The 19,686-nt window shown below is 57.0% G+C and overlaps 1 protein-coding gene across 4 annotated transcripts in view; it reads left to right on the top strand.

Annotated features, from left to right (window-relative positions):
• Positions 1–19,686, top strand: part of GRID2IP (Grid2 interacting protein) — a 36,927-nt gene that overhangs the window by 15,000 nt on the left and 2,241 nt on the right. For 3 of the 4 annotated variants that reach the window (XM_085074292.1, XM_085074291.1, XM_085074294.1), the window contains 19 exons: positions 1,409–1,660; positions 3,207–3,292; positions 3,658–3,727; positions 5,023–5,117; positions 5,981–6,164; positions 7,387–7,541; positions 9,028–9,126; positions 10,188–10,282; positions 10,830–10,947; positions 11,259–11,578; positions 11,776–12,189; positions 13,075–13,162; positions 14,126–14,203; positions 14,832–15,028; positions 15,835–15,990; positions 16,505–16,591; positions 17,027–17,156; positions 18,803–18,921; positions 19,313–19,477. In XM_085074292.1, the coding sequence (XP_084930418.1) occupies positions 1,409–1,660; positions 3,207–3,292; positions 3,658–3,727; positions 5,023–5,117; positions 5,981–6,164; positions 7,387–7,541; positions 9,028–9,126; positions 10,188–10,282; positions 10,830–10,947; positions 11,259–11,578; positions 11,776–12,189; positions 13,075–13,162; positions 14,126–14,203; positions 14,832–15,028; positions 15,835–15,990; positions 16,505–16,591; positions 17,027–17,156; positions 18,803–18,921; positions 19,313–19,477 (2,908 nt within the window). Of the gene's footprint in view, positions 1–1,408; positions 1,661–3,206; positions 3,293–3,657; positions 3,728–5,022; positions 5,118–5,980; positions 6,165–7,386; positions 7,542–9,027; positions 9,127–10,187; positions 10,283–10,829; positions 10,948–11,258; positions 11,579–11,775; positions 12,190–13,074; positions 13,163–14,113; positions 14,204–14,831; positions 15,029–15,834; positions 15,991–16,504; positions 16,592–17,026; positions 17,157–18,802; positions 18,922–19,312; positions 19,478–19,686 lie in introns of all 4 variants that reach the window. The other variant, XM_085074293.1, reaches the window with a different exon arrangement.

The raw sequence follows: 19,686 nt of genomic DNA, 5'->3' as shown, positions 1-19,686 counted from the left end.
ACTTTTCCTTGTTGGGGGCCAAGGGCAGAGGTATGGGGTACCTGCATCCTCCCCTGCCCCAGGGCTGTGGCTGCCCTGTCCCACAGGGCAAACTATTTATTAGCACAGTTTTACTCTTCTCTAGTTGCTGCTTAATTACAAATCGCCTGTGAATTGCACCAAAGTGTTACTTATTTTAATTTTTCACCAAATGCACTGTGTGAACATCTGCCAGCCTCGGGTGGCTTGTGATCTGTCTTGTCCTCCTGCACCAGCACTTGTTTCGAGTTCTGCCTTTGGCTGGGGGAAATAGAGATGTCCTGATCCCGGTTGACTTGGTATTTGAAGCCTCCCCTTCCTTCTCCTCTGCCTTCCCGCAGCTTTTGCGTTCCCCCGGTGAAGCTGCCCGAGGGAGCCCTGTGGGATCCCCAGCTGTGTCCCGCTGGTGCAGCCCCTCGAAGCAGCTGCCTGTGGCACCAGTTTGGCCCAGTCGGTGCTCCGGTGGGACACGCGGTCCCCAGGCAGCCCGGGCTGTGCTCACACCCCCGCGAGGCTGTGGTGGCACCGGGAGGATCTCGCAGCTCGAGGTGCCAAAGCGCTAACGAAGCCGCGCTGATGAACCTCACGAGATGCTTCTGTCTAGCAGCGGCTGCAGCTGGAGGAGTTGCTATAGAAACACTCGGAGATCAGGGCTCCTCCAGAAGCCCCCAAATGTGCCCGCGGAGGGCAGGGGGAGGTGATCAGCTGTCGGGGTCTGGCTGTTGTGACGGCGGAAGGAAAGGATGGAGTGTCTCCCGGGGTTATGGGATTCACCCGGTCCCGGTGGGAGCGGTGCCTCTTCCCTCCCTCCTGGGATCCCGCTGTGCCTCCCCGTGCATCCCCTGAGGGTCCTGCAGGTCCTTGCAGGGGCACAAAGGCCACTTGGCGGGTCCCCTAGGCAGAGGGGAGGTGACCTGAAGCAGAGCGAGTTCCCGATGATGTCCCCTTGCCTGCGACACCACCGTGCCTGTCCCTGCGGCACCTTCATCTCCCGGGGGGTACGAGGCTCCGGCCTGGCTGTGGAGGGAGCTGCAATGTGGGAATATTCCAGGCTGGAGCCCAGGGCAGGAGATGCGGAGCAACGTTTGGGGGTCCCAGAATGTGCTGGGGAAAAGCGGCTCTGGAGGAGGAGTTTGACACCATTGCTCCAGTGCAGCTCTGCGTGAGATGGGGGAAGAGGTGCAGATGATGTCCCCCGGTGTCCCCACCATCCCCGGTGTCCCCAGCAGGCTGTGTCCCCAGCGCTGGCATTCGCAGCTCTGGGAGGACTGAGCCAAGCGCACACGAGGGACTCTGACCTTTCCTTTCCAGGGATTCCCAGCTCCGGGGCTCTGTGCCACAGCTGCCTTAGCCCTGCCCCTCACTCTGCTCCCTCGCCCCCTTTCCCCAGGATTTTCATCCCCAAGAAGCACCGGCAGCGCTTTGACGAGGTGGTGTCGCAGAGCCTCATCAGCAAGCTGTGCCGCTCCAAGAGCGAGCACAGCAACCGCCTGCGCCGCAGCCGCAGCGAGGACCACCAGGAGCGGCTGCTGGTGTCCACCCGGGCCAGCTCCGTGCCCCGCAGCCACGAGGAGCTCAGCAAGAGCTTGCGCAAATCCACCTCGCTCGTCACCAGCAATGTGGCCTCGGGGGCTGCCCGCAGGTGACACCTCTGGGTTGGCGCGGAGGGGGGAATGCGGGAGGGATGCCAGGGAAAGGGGGGGGAATTGGGTGTGAAACTCTTCTGGGAGCACGGTGAACAAAGACCTCGCCCTCTGGAAGGCTGGGCAGGTTTGTGTCCCTTGTCCCAGCTCCGGGCCACCTTTTGTGTCCCCTCAGCGCTGCAGGGCTGGCTGGGATGAGCCCTGTGAGGAGCTGAGGTGGCACTCGCAGGCTGAGAGGGGATGTCTGCTCCTTGCTGGGTGGATTCAGGCTGTGCCAGCAGGATCCAGGGTAGCCAGCTGTGCCAGCAGGATTCAGGGTACCCAGTTATGCCAGCAGGATCCAGGGTACCTGGGCACAGAGTGGGCTGAAAGGAGGTTGCAGCCAAGTGGGTTTCAGTCTCTTTTCCCAGGTAACAAATGACAAGTTGAGAGGAAATGGCCTCAAGTTGCACCAGGGGAGGTTTAATGGATGTTAGGGGAAATTCCTTCACAGAAGGGGCTGTCAAGCATTGTCCCAGGCTGCCCAGGGCAGTGGTGCAGTCACCATCCCTGCAGCATTAAGAAGACATGTGGATGTGGCACTCGAGGCCATGGGTCAGCGGTGAGCAGAGGGGTTGCCAGTTGGATTTCACAATCTTAAAGGTCTTTCCCGACCTTACCGGGTCCCTGGCTGTCGGAGCTGTGTGTGGCCCTGCCCTGCCCCAGCAGGAGGGAGGCCGTGGGAGGAAGGACGGCCAATCCCCGAGCACAGGGATTAACCCACTTCCCGTGCCCAGATGGCCAGACTGCAGCAGCCCCGTGCTGGCTGTGGATGCTGCTCTGAGGCAGCCAACAGGAGAGCAGGATCTGGGCAATCCACAGCGTCCAGCTCCCGCTTCCCAGCCCACCTTCCTGCCAGGATAATCTTCCGTGTGACTTGTCAGCAGCACAAGATCTGGTTGGAAATGATCTCAGTGATGCTGCCTTCCCCCAGCTCCTTGTGGGAGCAACTCCCAGCTCCAATCATTCTCCCAGCAGGGAGATTTCCTAATGCTCCTTCCAAAATTTCATAGAGGAATTTGATTCCTCTCTCATCAGCCTGCAAGATCTTTTCTCCCTAAACCATGTTGTCCCCCTAATTCTGTGTGATAAAGAATCACAGATTGGTTTGGGTTGGAAGAGCTCTTAAAGATCATCTAATTCCAGCTCCCTGCAGTGGGGGGGTTGGAAATAGGTGGTCTTTAGCATATTTATTTATATTTTTATTTATATTTTTATTTATATTTTTATTTATATTTATATTTTTATTTTTTATATATTTATATTTATATTTATATTTATATTTATATTTATATTTATATTTATATTTATGCATATACTTAAAAATATATTTATCCCATATTTCACTTTAAAATCACATTTGAAAGACACTTTGGCATCAAAGGTGACTTTGCAGGGACACTGGGAGCATTGGGGACTTGAGCATTCAGGAGAACCTGAGCTAACAGGGCTGTAGAGGGGCTGGGGGAGGAAACAAGGACCAAATCTTGCCTTTTTCACCCACAGAACGGTGCGAGTTTATAAAGGCAACAGGAGCTTTGGCTTCACACTCCGTGGCCACGCCCCAGTGTGGATCGAGTCTGTCCTGCCAGGTAAGAGCGTGAGATTCACAGGATCCCTCAATGATCTCTGGTCTGAACTTGAAATTATAAGTGCTGTTTGCTAAAAAAGAGCAAAAAGGGCTTTTCCAAAGCTCAGTGATGGAGTTTTCCCAGTGGAATAATGAGCATCCTTGGTACAATTCAGATTGGCTTTTGAAAAGTGGGGAATGTGTGTGGAGTGACTGAAATGACAGCAGTGCTGGCAGTGCAGGTTGGGGTTGGACCATCCCAGCCCACCCAGCCAGCCCAGCTGCTGAGGGTGCCCTGCCTGGGGTGTCCCTGGGCACAGCAGGGCAGAGAGACCCCAAACCCAGCCCGAGGTGCTGAACTGACCCCCTTTGTCCTTGTGCCTGCAGGCAGCCCGGCAGAGAAGGCTGCTCTCAAAGCTGGAGACAGAATCCTGTTCCTCAACGGCCTGGACATGAGGTAGGAGCTGTGCAGGGCTGGGCAGGGCTGAGCACAGGCTGTGGTCACTCTTGGGAGCTGTTGGCCCTGTCCCTGTGTGCTGCTGGGCACGAGGGTTTGCCCCATGGGGACAGCTGCTTTAGTGCTCCTGCACAAAATGTGGCTCTAAGAGGAGCACTTTGCTCCATCTCTGCTGCTCCTGCACAAAATGTGGCTCTAAGAGGAGCACTTTGCTCCATCTCTGCTGCTCCTGCACAAAACGTGGCTCTAAGAGGAGCATTTTGCTCCATCCCTGCTCCTCCTCTGAGTTCTCTGTGCAGCTACTGATGCACAATGCAGGACAGTGTGTATAACTTGGGTTCTGACTGCAGCCCACCCCCAGACCCCAATTTCAGCCACTCTGAGTTAATCTGTACGTGTTAAACATCTGGGGTTCTGCTTTTGGAGGCAGCAGAGCCCCATCCAGCCCCTGAATCAGTCCCACAATGGGATCATAAGCTTAAAGCCACGTGGGAATCCCATTTCCACCCAGAAGTTAATTCTTCTGCTCACTGTTTGTGCACCAAAGCAGCAGAGCAGAAGGACATGTGCCTCTCACCAGTGCAGGACAGCAGCCCCTGTGTCCTCAGGTTGGTCTTTCTGCATAAAAACCAAGAGCAAAGGGTTGGAGGAGGCTACAGGACAAGAGAAAGTGATGAATATTTAAAGGTTAAACTGATGCTGCTTCTGTCAGGGCTCAGGTTCTCACGTTTCAGCTGATCCAGCGAACTGCTGGCTGATGCAGCACTGCCAGAAAATAGAGACCAGGTTGAGGATTGTCCTCTGAGCCGTGTTTTTGGCAGGCATTGTCCCAGCCTGGCCCATACCCTTCCCCAAGGGCATCCCGAGATTTTTTTCACCTACAAAATTGCTCCTTATATTCACCTTGCGTTTTCTCTTCGTGCAGAACTGGGACAGGCGAGGACAGACCTGCAGCACTGCCATTTAAAGGAAAATTCATTTTCTGGGTCTGGGTGTAGCTTAACTCTGTCCCCCTGTGCCCTGAGGCTCCTCAGGGTGCCCACAGGCACTGCCATGGTTATTCCTTGGTGCTGGCAGAGCACAGAGGGATAGGATGAGAGGATTCTCCCTGCACAGCCCAGGGAAGACCAAGAAAAGACAGAGAGAATCCAGGGAATCACAGTGGGGCTCAAACCCCTCTGGCTCTGAGCAGCATGAGGAGGTTTTTCCAAGCTAAATGATGGCAGTGCCAGTTCCATGTGCTCCCTGCTCCCCTGGAGCTGGAGCAGCTCTGACCTGCTCTCCTGTGCCCACAGGAACTGCTCCCACGACAAGGTGGTGTCGATGCTGCAGGGCAGCGGGGCCATGCCCACCTTGGTGGTGGAAGAGGGCATTGTCAACTTCTCCAACGGTAAGAGTGCAGCGAGGAGGCTCTGGAGAGCAGAAACCCCACAGCAGCTCCCGAATTCCTGGTGTAGGAGGGAATTGCAGAACACCTCCGTGGGCTGAGCAGGTTGATGGTGGGATGCTCCTCTCCCTGGGGCACGTGGCTCTGGCTTTGTGGGATCAGGATGGATCTCAGGCTTGGCTGCTCTCCAGGAGGGCTCCTCGTGCTGTGTGACTGTCCTTGGTGTCCCTGGCTGGTGTCCTTTCTGTGCAGTGTGTGTCCTTGTCTGCAGTAATCCAACCCTGTGCATCCCTGTGGCTGCACAAACCCATGGTCTGGTGGGCTGTGCTGGGCAGGATTGTTCTCCTGCTGTGAGGATCAATAATTGATGTGCTGCTGGGGAGGAGCCAGCGGGAGCTGAGGGTGTGTGGTGCAGGACCCACCCTGGGCACAGCGTGGTCCCTGCTGCGCTTCTGAAGCTCTCTGGAGGCAGGAGAGCCCCTGTGTTGTTGGGGTGCTGCTCCACAATGCACAGAATTAGGAATTCTGGGCATTAGGGATTGGCTCTTCCCTCTGGAGCAGCAGTGCACTGCCCTCAGTCCCATGGTAGAAGCCCTGGGACACCAACTCGATTGCAGGTGCTCCAAAACTAACCCCAGCAGCTCACTGCTCCCTAGAGCCACAGAATCCTGGCATGGTTTGGACTGCAGGAGACCTTAAAGATGATCTCATTTCACCCCTCTGCCCTGGCAGGGACACTTCCACTAGACCAGGTTGTTCCAAACCCCATCCAACCTGACCTACTTCAAAGGACACAGCCAGTGGCACTCCAGCTGCTCCACTGCCCTCAAAAGAAACCAAGGAAAGATGGAATATTTTTTTTGCAGACTCTGACTCTGCTGAGTCCCCGAGCAGCTCCTCGGCCCTCACCTCCCTGCAGTGGGTTGCAGAGATTCTCCCCTCTAGCATCAAGATCCAAGGAAGGACCTTCACGCAGCAGCTGGAGCACCTGCTGACCCCACCCGAGCGTTTCACCGTCTGCAAGGCGCTGGAGGGCTTCTTCCAACATCGGTAACTCGGTGCCAGCTCCTCTCCTCCCCCTGGAGCAGTGCCCGTGCCAGGGTCAGTGTCAGGCAGAGGCACACCTGGGCTGGGAGGCTGTCACACTGAGCTGTGCTGTCACACTGAGCTCTGCTCTCCCTCTTCTCTCCAGGTTCCCCATCTGGGTGTTCCCTGAGCACAAACTCATCTCTGTCCAGGTGTTGTGCCCAGGGACAGAGCACACCCTTTAGTTTTTGAGGTTGATTTGGTCACCCCGTATCCCTTGGTCTCCCAGTGCAGGCTCTCCTGCTGCCTGGCTGTCCCTGACAGCCACAGATCCTGTTCCACCTCTTCCAGTAAATCTCTCCAGGTTCCATCCTTGTCTCCTCACTCTTCCCACAGTCTTGGCTGTAGCGTTCCTCGGGGGCAGCATGGGAATGGCTGTGGCTGGCAGAGCCCTCATCCTGCCATGCAGCACATCCCCCTGTCCTGCTGCAGGGATCCAAAGGGAACCCCTGGCACACTCCAGATTTCACTAGTGACCTCCTTTCCTGCCCTTGCTTGGTCTTCCAGCAGTGTTTTACCAGAGGCTGTCGCAGAATCATGGAATGATTTGGGTTAGAAGGGACCTTACAGAGCATCTTGTTCTACCCCCTGCCACAGGCAGGAACACCTTCCACTGTCTTGGGTTGCTCCAGTCCAACCTGGCCTTGGACTCTTCCAGGGATCCAGGGGCAGCCACAGCTTTTCTGGGAATCTGTGCCAGGGAGAATTTCATCCTGTTGCAGGCTGGGATGGGGTGCTCACCCCTGCTATTCCCAACAGCCATTTTCCCACCTCTACACATCAAAATGAGGTGGAGCCTTTGGCCCCAGGAGTTGCCAGCCCAGCCACCCTTCTTGGTGCATTTCTCCCTCAGTCTGTTTGCCTGCAGCTGGCTAAAATTCAGGTCTTTCCAGGCTTTCTCTCTGCTTTCTGGTGCTCCCTCACCCCTCTTACTCATGGAATCCTTTAAGTTGGAAAAACCCTCTGAGACCATCGTGTCCACCATTCCCCCAGCACTGCTGAACCCACCACTGGCCATGTCCCCAAGTGCCACATCCACAGGGCTTTCAAGCCCTGCAGCTGTGCAGTGCAGCAGTCAGCTGATGGCAAAACCAAGGCTGGGAAGCACTGGAGCCCCGGGAAGCTGTGGAGGGGCTGTGCAGCAGGGATGAGCTCACTGCCCAGCCCTCTCTCCCTGTTTTTGCAGGAATATTGACACTCTCATTGTGGATGTCTATCCGGTGCTGGACACACCAGCCAAGCAAGTCCTCTGGCAGTTTATCTACCAGCTGCTGACCTACGAGGAGCAGGAGCACTGCCAGCAAAAGATTGACAGGTTTCTGGGGTACAAGGCTTTGGCAGGTGAGAGGGAAGTCCCCGTGCTCCAGGATGGACACATCGTGTCCTGATGGGTGCTGGGAGCTGTGTGCTTTTGGAATGAAACTCTGCATTGAGAGGAGATGGTGACTCTGAGAGCATCTCAGATGGTACCTGAGATGGTGGCTCTGGGACCAAAGGTTTTGGAAGCTGCTCAGGTCATTAGAGGTGAGGAAGTCCAGGAAGGGAACAGTTGATTGAAGAGCAGTGTTCACATCAGAGAGGTAAAACAAGCAGACACAGAGTCTCTTGGGATGTCACAAAAGCATCCATGGTTGGCAGAGGTGGAGAAGGTGGTGCTGCTCTCCCAAAAAGACACAGGAGGCAGTTGGTGACCCCCTTCTCCCTGGTCCCCCTGTCCCCTCACCATCACCTGCTTCTGCAGCAGCACAAAGCCATCAGTGGGTTGCTGAGGGCAAATTTGGAGGGAAACGTCCTCATCTGTGCATTTGGACTCTTAACTGCTTCCAGTTTTTCCTGTTCTGAGCTATTCACATTGATGTGTTAATTTCAGACTCAGCAAAGGTAAAAGAGGTACTGCTTGAAGAGAGGCTTTTGTGATTTTAGCATTAACCAGAAACAGCTCCAGGTCCTGGTGCAAATCCTTCCTGTTGTGCATGGAATGCTGTGCTCCATCCACACTGCATCTGCTCACTGGATTTGCACTCAGTCCCTTCTGCTTTGTGTGTGCAGAATCACGGCTCAGCCATGGGCTGTAGATTCCCAGGAATTTATGCCCTATAATTGGTGTATAAATCAAGAAGTTTGCAGCTGTATTCCAGGAATGCAGAGCAGGTATCCCCAGCCAGGGGAGGAGGGAAGCACGGGAGCAAATCTCCTGTCCCAGGCTGTTGTTCCCAGTTCCAGGCTCCTCTCAGGGTGAATGGGGCAGTCTCTGAGCATGAGAAGTTCTGGTTGTTCCTGTCCATTCTGTGTGTCTGTGCCTGGAAGGCCAGAGATCTCTGAATTTGGGCTGGTCCTTCCCCTGGGCCTCCAAACTCGGGTGATCTGCCATGTCCCAGTGCTGGTCTGGGAGCTCAGAGATGGATGCTCTGGTGCCTCCATCCTGCTGTAAGCCTGAGCACCGAGCTGCACATGGACAATGCATGGACAACGTGGTCCTTCCAGGCAGCATTCCAGTGCTGGCCCCACTTCCTTCTTACTGGGACCAGCCCAGCTCAGGGCTGGAGTTTCACATGCCCCATGAGCTGGTGGATGCCAATGCTGCTGGCAAAAGTGATTGGATGTCCCATCTCTGGGTATCCATCCCTGCCCCGTGCTGGTAGGAGCATCTGGAACCTGCTCAGCTCCCCAGGGATGGAGTGAGTGACTGCCTGGGAATGGCGGCTGCTGGGAGTCTGATGGGGCTGGGGGAGCCCTGGGGGAGCCCTGGGGGTGTCTGTGCTGGGATGAGGAGGGATGGGGAGCTGGGGGGTGTGTCTGTGCCTCACGGAGGTGTTTCCTGCTGCAGCCGAGGCAGAAGCTGAGGATCGATACCGCAGCTCTGTCCGAGGGGCGTCCCTGTGCCGGGGCAGCCTCAGGACACCCCATCCCGAGGAGGGGGCAGCAGGTGGGTGATTGGGGTCTGGGGGGAGAGGATTGGGACCTGGGGGTTGTGCCTGCAGTGTCCTGCTCTGCCCCAAGCCAAATTCCTGACCTGTTCTGAAGTGTGATTGATAGGAAAAGATGGAGGCAAAGGTCAGAGTAGAGCAGCACTGAGGCTTTGGCTGGAAATCTGTGTTTTCAGAAACAGAATCACAGAAACATAGAATCATTTAGCTTGGAAAAGCCCTCCAAGATTGTTGAGTCCAAGCTGTGTCCAATCCCTACCTTGTCACCCAGCCACATCCATTTGTTCCTTGGACACCTCCAGGGATGAGGATTCCACAATGAAAAAAAACAATTCAATGAGAGACCACTTGGTCTGAGGCTAAGTGTTGTTTCCAGTTCCTTCCATTACTCAGATGTGACCTGCTGGTCTAAGCCCTCCCTTCTGGGGGACACAATTTATGGCTTCCCTCTGAACATTCTCAGACTCCACCAAATTCACAGAGAAAATCACATTTGTGAGACCCATGTGAGGAGGGAGATCATGGTTCAAGGCCACTTGGAGATTCTTGATTAGCCCCATTCGAGGCACAAGCCCTCCCTGCCTGTTCCCATTGCTCCTGGCTGATGGTGAAGGACACTTGACCAGTGCTCCCCACCGTGACCTCCCCATGACCTCCCTCCAGGACCTCCCAGGCATGTGGTGTTCCTCAGCTGTCAGGGGGCTCTGAGCCATTGCCCGGGGGGAGATCCTCTAACCTGGCTCCAAGGAGCTTTTCTGGTGGGGATTAGAGCACGAGAGCAGCCGACAGCTGTGCGTGCTGGAGGGGAGCCATGTCTGGGCAGATGTTCGCCAGCTGTGGGGAGCAGCCCTGTCCTCAGCTGCCCCGAGGGAAGAGTGGAGCAGCCTGGAATTGCTGCACTGACCTTAAGCCCACCCTGCACTGCTCCCTCGGGACCCCCAGGGCCAGGAGCTGGGGCAGGAAGGTCGCTCCGGGTCCCAGCAAGGCTTTGATGGGTCAGGGCTGTGGGGAGCTGGGGACACAGGCAGAGGAGTGACTGCTCTGTCCCTTTCTCCCGCAGGCAGTGACACCGTGGAGGTCCCCGTGCGCCTGATCCCTGGAGAGAGGCAGGCTGGTGACGGCACGTCCCTCCCGGAGACACCCAACCCCAAAATGGTGTGATGGGGCAGGGGACACCTCTGCAGGGGCTTTGCCCACGTGTGTGGGTGTTGTGTCCACAGGAGGGGTTGGCAGTTTGATTCTTGAAAAGGGAATGGGGAAGGGTGCAGTACCTGCTGGTGGCTGACAGTGTCCCTGCCTCGGAGCCTCTCTGAGGTCACCTCCCTGGGCAATTAGTCACCTTTAATGCGGCTGATGGCTGCTGGTGTCTGTCTGGAGGTGGGCTCAGACAAGGCAGAGTAGCCTGGGCTGGGGTGAAGCCCCTTTAAAGAGTGAGAGACAGAAACTGGTGAGTCAGAGAATCCCAGAATGGTTTGGGTTGGAAGGGATCTGAAATCCCATCCAGTGCCACCCCTGCCATGGGCAGGGATATCTTCTGCTATCCCAGGCTGCTCCAAGCCCTGTCCTACCTGGCCTGGGACACTTCCAGGGATCCAGGGGCAGCCACAGCTTCTGTGGGGACTGTCCTGTCCCCAGAACACGGCAGTCTCTCACAAGCCCTGTCCCTATCCGGGCATGGCAGCAGCTCCCTGTCCTTTCCCAGATGTCAGCTGTCTACGCAGAGCTGGAGAACCGCCTGATCGGTGGCCTTGCTGGCAAGATGGGCAATGCTGCCCTGCACAGGACATCACCCCCGGCCCCGGAGCTGCCCCACGCTGCAGGTACCTCCTGGGGGGACCTCGGGTGACAGTGGGTGAAGGAGGGTGGGTGCTGCTGGCCAGGCAGGCGGGGGAGGAGACAACATCCTCTCGGTGACATTTGGTGAGGAAGCAGTGACAATATGAGCACAGTGCTTCTGCAGGGCTCTGGCTGCAGGAGGGCAGTGGAGTGCATGGGGTGGGTAATCCCATGGGATCACAGAGTGCTGCCCGGGCAGCTCTCCTCGCCCTCTCCACTCCTCTCCCAGGGCTCGCTGTCCCCCGGGGCTGTGGCCTGCAGGACCCCCACGCAGTCCCCTGGCTCTGTCCCGCAGGTGGCCGCAAGCCTGGCCCGGGGCTGGCGTGGCCGAGCGAGCCGCTGGCATCCCAGCCGTGCTACTACCGGCTGCACAGCAGCGTGGCCTCCCCGTGCAGCACCGAGTCCAACCCGTACGTCAGCCTGGACAGCAGCCCGGCCCCGTCGCCCAAGCACCGCGCCTACTCGCCCCTGTCGCGGCGCAAGAAGCTCTTCACCTTCTCCCGGCCGCCGCGCAGCCGCGACACCGATCGGTTCCTGGACGCGCTCAGCGAGCAGCTGGGACACAGGGTCACCATCGTGGATGATTTCCTCACCCCTGAGAATGACTACGAGGAGGTGAGAGTGACACGAGGTGCTCAGAGCATCATTTGTGGTGCCCCGGGCGTGGAGCTGTCCGTGTGCAGCCTGTGGGGACACAGCCCGGGGCTCTGGGGTGGCACAGGGGCACAGGACACCCCGGGAGCGGCTGCTGTGGGTGGAGGATGCTGAACCGAGGATGAGGTGCCACCTTCAGCCTCTGCTGTCCCACGCAGATGAGTTTCCAGGATGACCAGGGCAGCTATGTGACCAACGACGTGAGCAGCAGCGAGTACATCAGCAGCAGCGACGAGGGCAGCTCCCTGACCTACTCCACGCTCTCGGACCACATCCCCCCTCCTCCGCTCAGCCCCCCGCCCCCGCCGCCCCCCCTGCAGTTCCACGACCCCCAGACCGGCCCCACCAAGGCCGAGGCCACCAAGGCCAGCGCGGCTCCCGCCACCAAGTCGCTGGTCAGCCACCTGCACCCCATCCCGCCCCCGCCGCCGCCGCCGCCGCCGCCGCCGGTGCCCTGCGCTCCCCCCCTGCACCGCGGGCTGCTGCACCGCCGCAGCGAGTCCAACCACATGAGCGTCAAGAGGCTGCGCTGGGAGCAGGTGGAGAACTCGGAGGGCACCATCTGGGGGCAGGTATGGCCCGGCAGCAGGGAGCTGGTGAGGGATGGGGGTCCCGGCCGCGCCCTGGGGAGTGCTGAGCTGTGCCCAGGCTCTGCAGGGCTTCCTTTCATCCTTTCCATAGTTTGGACCAGACTGCCGGGGAAAGCCTCTGAGATGCTGGTTTTGGTCCCAGCATCCTGGGCAGCATTTCCCTGCCCGGAGGGGTGGCACAGCCAGGAGCTGCCTCCAGATGTGCTGTGCAGCTGTGGGGTTTTATCAGTGTGAAAGGATGAGGATGGTTGGAGCAGAGCGATGGGAGAGCCCCGGGCAGGGCAGGGCAGGACCCTGCAGGGGGAAGGCAGAGGTGAGGAGTGAGACAAGGCATGACAATCCTTTGGCATGGTGGGCATGAAGTGGTGCAGAACCCTGGATGTGGATTCAATCCCTTCCTGGGGTGTAATTCCCAGCCTCCGTGTCTCTCCCGACGTTCAGGACATGCCATATTCCCTGAGCAGCCAGAGGGGAGCTGTGGGATCATCTTCCAGTCCCACAGGCACTTGAAATCCTGCAGATCCCTCTCCTCAGCACTCCGGGAAGGAAGACACTTCCTCACAGTGATATTTTGTGTGCAAAAAAATCCCTGAAGCTCCTGCAATTCCCATTTTATCCTTGGGTAGAGGAATCACATCCAAGGAGCAAGTGAAGACAAAGGTGCTCTAGGATTTCAGCTGTGTCAGGAGCTGAGGGAATCTGCAGGGCAATGGCTAAGCCTCCAGTCACAGGACAGTGCCACCAGCTGTCCTGGTTTCCTCTGGGGACACGGAGCTCAGTGTGGGGCCAGGGGATGTGCCAGCAGAGGTGGGCACTGTGGGGCTGTCCCTGTGCCAGCACAGCTCCTGACTCCTCCTCCCCCCACAGCTCGGGGAAGACTCGGATTACGACAAGCTGAGTGATATGGTCAAATACCTCGACCTGGAGCTGCACTTCGGGACTCAGAAGCCCACGAGTAAGTACTGAGCCCCAAAATAGGTCCTGGTACCAGCAGAGATGGGTGCCACTTGGGAGGAACTGGGGCTCAATGGGCAGCAAGGCAATGCCTGTCTGTGACATCACCCACGGCATGAATTTGTTCATCCTCAGGATTGTGTGGCTGGTGGAACAGCAGATCATTGAGGTGGAGATGGTTTCATTATCTCCACTGAGTATCTCTGCTGCCATGATCTGTTTTCTCTCCACATTTCATTGGCACTGAAGCCCTGCTGGAGGCTTTCACCAATTGCTGCTCTGGTGCTTGAGACCTCTGGAAATGCTGAAAAAGCCATGAAAACATCCCTGTGTCCAAAGAAATCATCACAAGCAGCACGTTCCTTTTTATGTAAATAATCAGTGGGTTGGCCCCAAGAGCTGTCATGGTCTGGAGCTCCCTGCCAATGCAGCCCCCATCACTCTGGGTGTCCCACAGACCCACTGGGATCTCCCACAGACCCACTGGGATCTCCCACAGACCCACTGGGATCTCCCACCCTCCGGAGTTTTTCTGTGCCACAAGCCCAGGGTGAGGTGCAGGCTGGGGGTGCAGAGTGGTGGTGATCTTGGTGGGAGGCATTCCAGTAGAAAACGTGGGATGTCTGAGCTCTCCTGCCAGGGCCACGATGCCCAGCTGGCAGTGGAAGTGGGATGAAAAGGCTCTCATCTCAGGGGACATCATTTTTAGGATGTTTCTGAGCAGTCTGGGGTTTTCTGTGTGTTTCACCTTCTCGTTTTACCTTTTTCAGCTGCAGCTGAGTCCTCCATTGGGGAGATCTTTGAATCGCAGAATTCAAGGATTCCTGGAGCCATTGCTGTGTGCAAAGCATCCCTTTTGCTCTCTTTCATTCATGGTTTCAGTGTTTGCAGGACAGTTTTCTTCCCGCTGGAGCCGCCTGAGCCTGTCCTTACCCACCATTAAATCTTTCAGTTTCTCTTCCAGAGCCAACTCTCATGCCTGAAAACTTTAAAAAGAAAGATGTGGTTGAGATTTTGTCCCACAAAAAGGCCTACAACACATGTAAGTAAAGCTCATGGTGAAGGTAACCCCAAAAGGGGTCCACAGGTGGGATGTAGAGGACTGGAAAGGTAAAGGGAAGGAACATGAGCACAATCCCGTGGGCACAGCTCAGCTGGGATGGACTTTTCCTGCAGCCCAGAGCTCCTCCCAGACTGGGTTCAGCCCCGGGCAGGGGGAAGGAGGCAACTTTCTGGGAAAGGATGGAGATGGGATTGTGATTGTCCTCATTGTCCCGGGGAGGAGCAGAGCCTGCAGGGGTGAAGTGGGGCAGTGGAGGGGCAGTGCTGCTTCTCCAGGATGTGCTTCTGGTGGGAAGGAGGGTGGGAGGGCTTGGTGGGACCTGCTGGGGTGGGATGTGGAGCAGGGCTGGTCCCAGTGCAGCCCACCAGCTCTGTGGGTGAGGTGGCAGTGCCAGGGGGGCTGCAGGACCAGAGCCACCCGTGGGGTCCCCTTGCAGCCTCCACAGGGCGTGGGGAGCCCTTCCTCTGCCAGGGCAGTGGAGAAGCCCACACCATCTCACCGTGGGGAGGTTGATGTCCCCATCCTGGGCAGTGTGTCCCCAATAGTGCCACCCTCCCAGGGTCCCCTCCCTCCGCCCTGAATGACAACGACCCCTTCCCTCCCGCAGCCATCCTGATCGCCCACCTGAAGCTGTCGCACATCGAGCTGCGGCAGATCCTGATGACCATGGAGACAGATCGCCTGGAGCCATCGCACATCAAGCAGCTGCTGCTCTACGCCCCGGACGGGGAGGAGGTGCAGCGCTTCCAGAGCTACAAGGAGAACCCCGGCAAGCTGAGCGAGCCTGACCAGTTCGTGCTGCAGGTGCCCCGGCAGGGCTGTGCTGTGTGTGCCGTGTCCCCTGGCAGCAGGACTCACACCTGGGACAAGCTGGTGGCCCTGGGGCTGTGTGTGCCTTGTCCCCTGGCAGCAGGACACACACCTGGGACAAGCTGGTGGCCCTGGGGCTGTGGGGGTGATGCTCAGGGTGATGCCCATGGGGTCTGGCAGCTCCCACAGCAGCTGGGTTTTTGCTCCTTGGTGGCAGTGACTTTGCCCAGCTCTGATTTACTTTCTGGTGACAAAGTCATTCGTGGATGTTGGTGTTGCCATCCCAGGGCAGCAAACCAGGGCGGTGTTTTTTAAGGGCACACATGGATTTCATGATGGTATAGTGAAGACACTTTATTGCAAAAATCCAGGGTTCTTAAACTGTTAGTTTGTTCTGAGTTTCCATACTGGTGAGGCACAACAAATGTGCTTAACCAACACCACAGACCAGGACAGGAACAGCATCAGGTGTGACCAACTATGAGCCCCATGGTGAGAGCGCTTATTGGTTCTAATAATTGTTCTACAATAATGTAACTTCTTTTTCACCCCTACTTTAGCTGAGTCATTTCCAGAATGCTTTTCTAGTTAGCCAGAGTAACAGCAGTGAGCAAGGATTTTACAAGGGCAGCAAAGCCCTCATCTTGCAAAGCCTTTCTGCTCCACAACAAACCAGTCCAGCCACTCCATGTGCCACCTGCACACTGTGCTTCCACATGCAGGGCAGCAGGCCAGGAGAAGCCTCGTGCAGGGTGGATTGTGGCTAGCAGGGCAGTGATCCTCCCCTCCTCTTGCCCCAGATGCTGTCAGTCCCTGAGTACAAGATCCGCCTGCGCAGCCTGCACTTCAAAACCACCCTGCAGGAGAAGACCGAGGAGATCAAAGCCAGCTATGAGTGCATTTGCAAGGCCTCTCTAGAGCTGAAGAGCAGCAAGAAGCTGGCAAAGATCCTGGAGGTCAGAGCAATCCCTCCTTGGGACAGTCACCAGTGGCCCTCAGCATTCCGCAGGAACACCCATGGGCAGCTCCAGCCACAGGGGTGTCCCACATTTGGGCAGCATCCCAGGCTGGTCCCTCACACCCTCATACTGCCCGTGCCCCTGAGGAGGTGTTTTTGGGGTCCTGGGATGGGCTGTGCCTGGCAGAGAGAGCAAATTGCACTGCAATTCCTCCTTGACCCTCCTGAGATGAGTTGCCCCAAATTGCTGTTAATTCATTTGGTTTTGCTTTAAAAAAAAGCAGGTGGGATAAAGGAGGTCACCATGTGATCACACATTTCCAGACAAGAGATGAGCCTCCTTAGTGCCTCCTGGCCAGTGACCCCCAATAATTCCTTAAATCCTTAGGGGGCAATGCCTGGCTGCACATTAATGGGAGGTGAACAGAAATTCCCAGTCCCAGGGGCTGGGAGGTGGGATGATACAGGGGCAGGAGCTCAGCAGCCCCTCATCCCTGGTTTCCTCTTTGCAGTTCGTGCTGGCCATGGGAAACTACCTGAACAACGGGCAGCCCAAGACCAGCAAAACAACAGGCTTTAAAATCAACTTCCTCACCGAGGTAAGGAGAGCCAGGCTTGCTCTGTGCAGGAGACACTGAGATTGGGAGCTCTGTGTTTCCTCCTAAGGGAGGGGACAGTGCAGGGGGCTGGATTGATCCCAGGGGTGGCTGCAGAGAGGCTCTGCTGAGGCTCTGGTGCTCCAGTGGGCTGAGCAATCCTCCTGCCTCAGGCTGGCCAGAGCCCTGGCTGGGGCTGGGAGAAGATCCTCATCCCACATGGGCTGCCGTGGGACTCCTGAGGGGTGGGAATGAGGGAACAGCCCTGCCCTGTGGGAGGGAGCATCTCCCCCACTAATTTGGTGTGTAACCATTAAATGTGCAGTTTAACATTAACCTTGGGAGTGTGGGGCAAGCCGAGAGGGAGTGAGTGACCCCGAGGGTGTGTGAGCCCCACTGCCTCTGCGGGGGATCCTCACTCGTTCTGCTTTGCTGCAGCTGAACACAACCAAGACAGTCGATGGGAAATCCACCTTCCTGCACATTCTTGCCAAATCCCTCAGCCAACACTTCCCAGAGCTCCTGGGCTTTGCCAAGGACCTTCCGACAGTGCCGCTCGCTGCCAAAGGTAAAGGAGCAGCAGCTGCAAGCCCTGAGTGTCCTTGCTCTGCCTCTGGGGTTGAGTCTGGGGTCAGCCGGAGCTGCACAGCCTTGGCAGGAGCAGGAGGGGAGGCAGAACACCTGAGGAGTGTTCCTGAGCAAGAGCAGGGAGTTAGGAAGGGATGAGCTCAGTGACAGGGGAGGTGCCACCCGTCCCACCCTGCCACACTTGGCAGTGCCTGGAGAACGCTCTGTCTCCTGCCCTGCTATTCCCTGCTGGCTTGGAAACGTGATTCCCAAGGTCAGAGGTACCTTGGAAATGCAGAGAAGGCACAGGAAATGGAAATGCCAGAGGTGGTCTGCCCCACCCTCCATGCAGGTGTGCCAGGGCTGTGCAGCACCCCGGGGAGGAGACACAGTCCAGCCACAGCTCTGTCACCTTGAGTGAGGACCCTGAGGACCCTACAGCTCCCCTGGCTGCAGGAAAAACCAATCCCACAGGTGCTGGAGTTGTTCTCCAGCCACTGGCTGTGGTGGTGTCACAAGAGGCTGATCAGGTGTGACACAGTGCCTGTCCCCTGAGCTGGCACTGCTGGGGCACCTGCAGTCCTGGGGACAGCTCTGGGCACCTCACAACAAGGGGGACATGGAGGGGCTGCAGAGTGTCCAGGGAAGGGAGCAGAGCTGGGAAGGGCTGGAGCACCAGGAGAGGCTGAGGGAGCTGGGAAAGGAGCTCAGCCTGGAGCAAAGGAGGCTCAGGGGGACCTTGTGGCTCTGCACAGCTGCTGACAGGAGGGGACAGCCAGGGGGTCAGGCTGTGCTCCAGGGAACAGGGACAGGAGGAGAGGGAACAGCCTCAGGCTGGGCCAGGGGAGATTTAGGTGGGATTTTAGGGAAAATTCCTTCACAGAAAGGGCTGCCCAGCCCTGGCACAGCTGCTCAGGGCAGGGGTGAAGTCCCCATCCCTGAAGGGATTTAAAAGCTGTGTGGATGTGGCACCTGGGGACAGTGCTTGGGTTAGTGGTGACTTTGGCAGTGCTGGGGAAACAGCTGGACTGGATGATCTTAGAGGGCTTTTCCAGCCTCAATGCTTCTGTGATTTTAAACAATGCATTGAATCTCTACAAAGCACGAGCTGCATTCCCCCAGCACACCATCCCCATTTGTGAGCAATTCCCTTGGGAATTAGCACTACAGTGGATAAATAAAGGAGCAAATTCAGGCCTAGAGCTGTAAATTTCCACTTGAGGAAGGTCTGTACCTGGAGCTTTCCCAGCTGGAATTTGTATCTGGCCTAACTCCTAAATAACCCTTTTGTCCCTGGAGGCTGCCAGCTGCCCACACTCCTGCCACTCTGTCCCCCTTGTCCTGATGTCCTGTGTCCCTCCTGTCCCCTCCCAAGTGTGTGTCCATCCCATGAATCCTGTGTGCTCCTTTCCCTTGGCATGTTCCAGGCTCCTTTAGACACTCTTGGCTTCTCTTGCTGTGAGCACCAGCAGCTCCTGGCAACCTGCAGGTGCCAGCAGGACAGTCTGGTTGTCCACCCTGCCTGGACAGCAGGACATTGGTGCAGAGCTGTGCAGACAGACAGACAGACAGACAGACTGACTGACCCTCGGTGTGCTGTGGGAACAACCCCAGAGCTGCACCTCGCTGACCCCTCTCCCCCTGCAGTGAACCAGAGGACGCTGACAGCTGACCTGAAGGACCTGCACACCACGGTGAGTGACATCCAGATGGCCTGTCACAACATGCCAGCCACCGCCGAGGACAGATTTGCCATTGTCATGACTGTATCCTTCTGGGAAAGGGCAAATCCCCCACTCCCCTCATTGCCCTCGAGTGAAACCATGGCAGTGCCTCTGTGGCTCCTTGCAAAGCCACCAAGGTGTGCCTGGCACCACCTCAGGTGCTCCCAGCCAGCATGGGAGGCAGATCTGGTGATGCCCCCAGCTCAGCTGCCTCAGGGTGGCACAGCCCCAGTGTCACAGGGCAGGGAACATGCTGGGACATCTGTCCTTGGGACCTGTGCTGTCAGGGACAGCCGAGCACCTCCACACGTGCCTGTGCACATCTCCCTGCTGCAGGCTGGGCTGGAACCCAGCCATCTGATAAGAGATTGATAAGGGATTCTGATCCCTATCAGACCCATGGAACAGCTTTGTCCTTGAGCCAGTTCTGCAGTCCTTCCTGGAGAGTGCCCAGCCTGCCATGCGCTCCCTGGACGACCTGCAGCACAAGGCCATGGAGGAGTTCAGCAAGGTGTTGTCCTTCTTTGGGGAAGACTCAAAAATGACAACTTCTGAAGCCTTCTTTGGCATTTTTGCAGAATTCATGAGCAAGTTTGAGGTGAGTTGAACCCTTCAAAGCCAGCCAGGGACCTCCTGTGCAGTGTCAGTGAGGTTTTTTTATTTGTGTGTGAGTGGTGGGAGCAGGATGGGGTGTTGTGAACACCTGTACCTGAGAAAGAGGCAATTTTCCCAGGGCTGATAAGGTGCAGTTTTTCTAATACAAATTGGCTGGCCAGGGTGGGACACTGAGGGAGGCCTCAAGCACAA

This window comes from Lichenostomus cassidix, chromosome 14 (assembly GCF_008360975.1).
Source record: "Lichenostomus cassidix isolate B80296 chromosome 14, HeHo_3.0, whole genome shotgun sequence".
NCBI classification, from domain to species: Eukaryota; Metazoa; Chordata; class Aves; order Passeriformes; family Meliphagidae; genus Lichenostomus; species Lichenostomus cassidix.
Note: the sequence above shows the minus strand (reverse complement) of the source record. Positions and strands in the feature narration are given on the sequence as shown.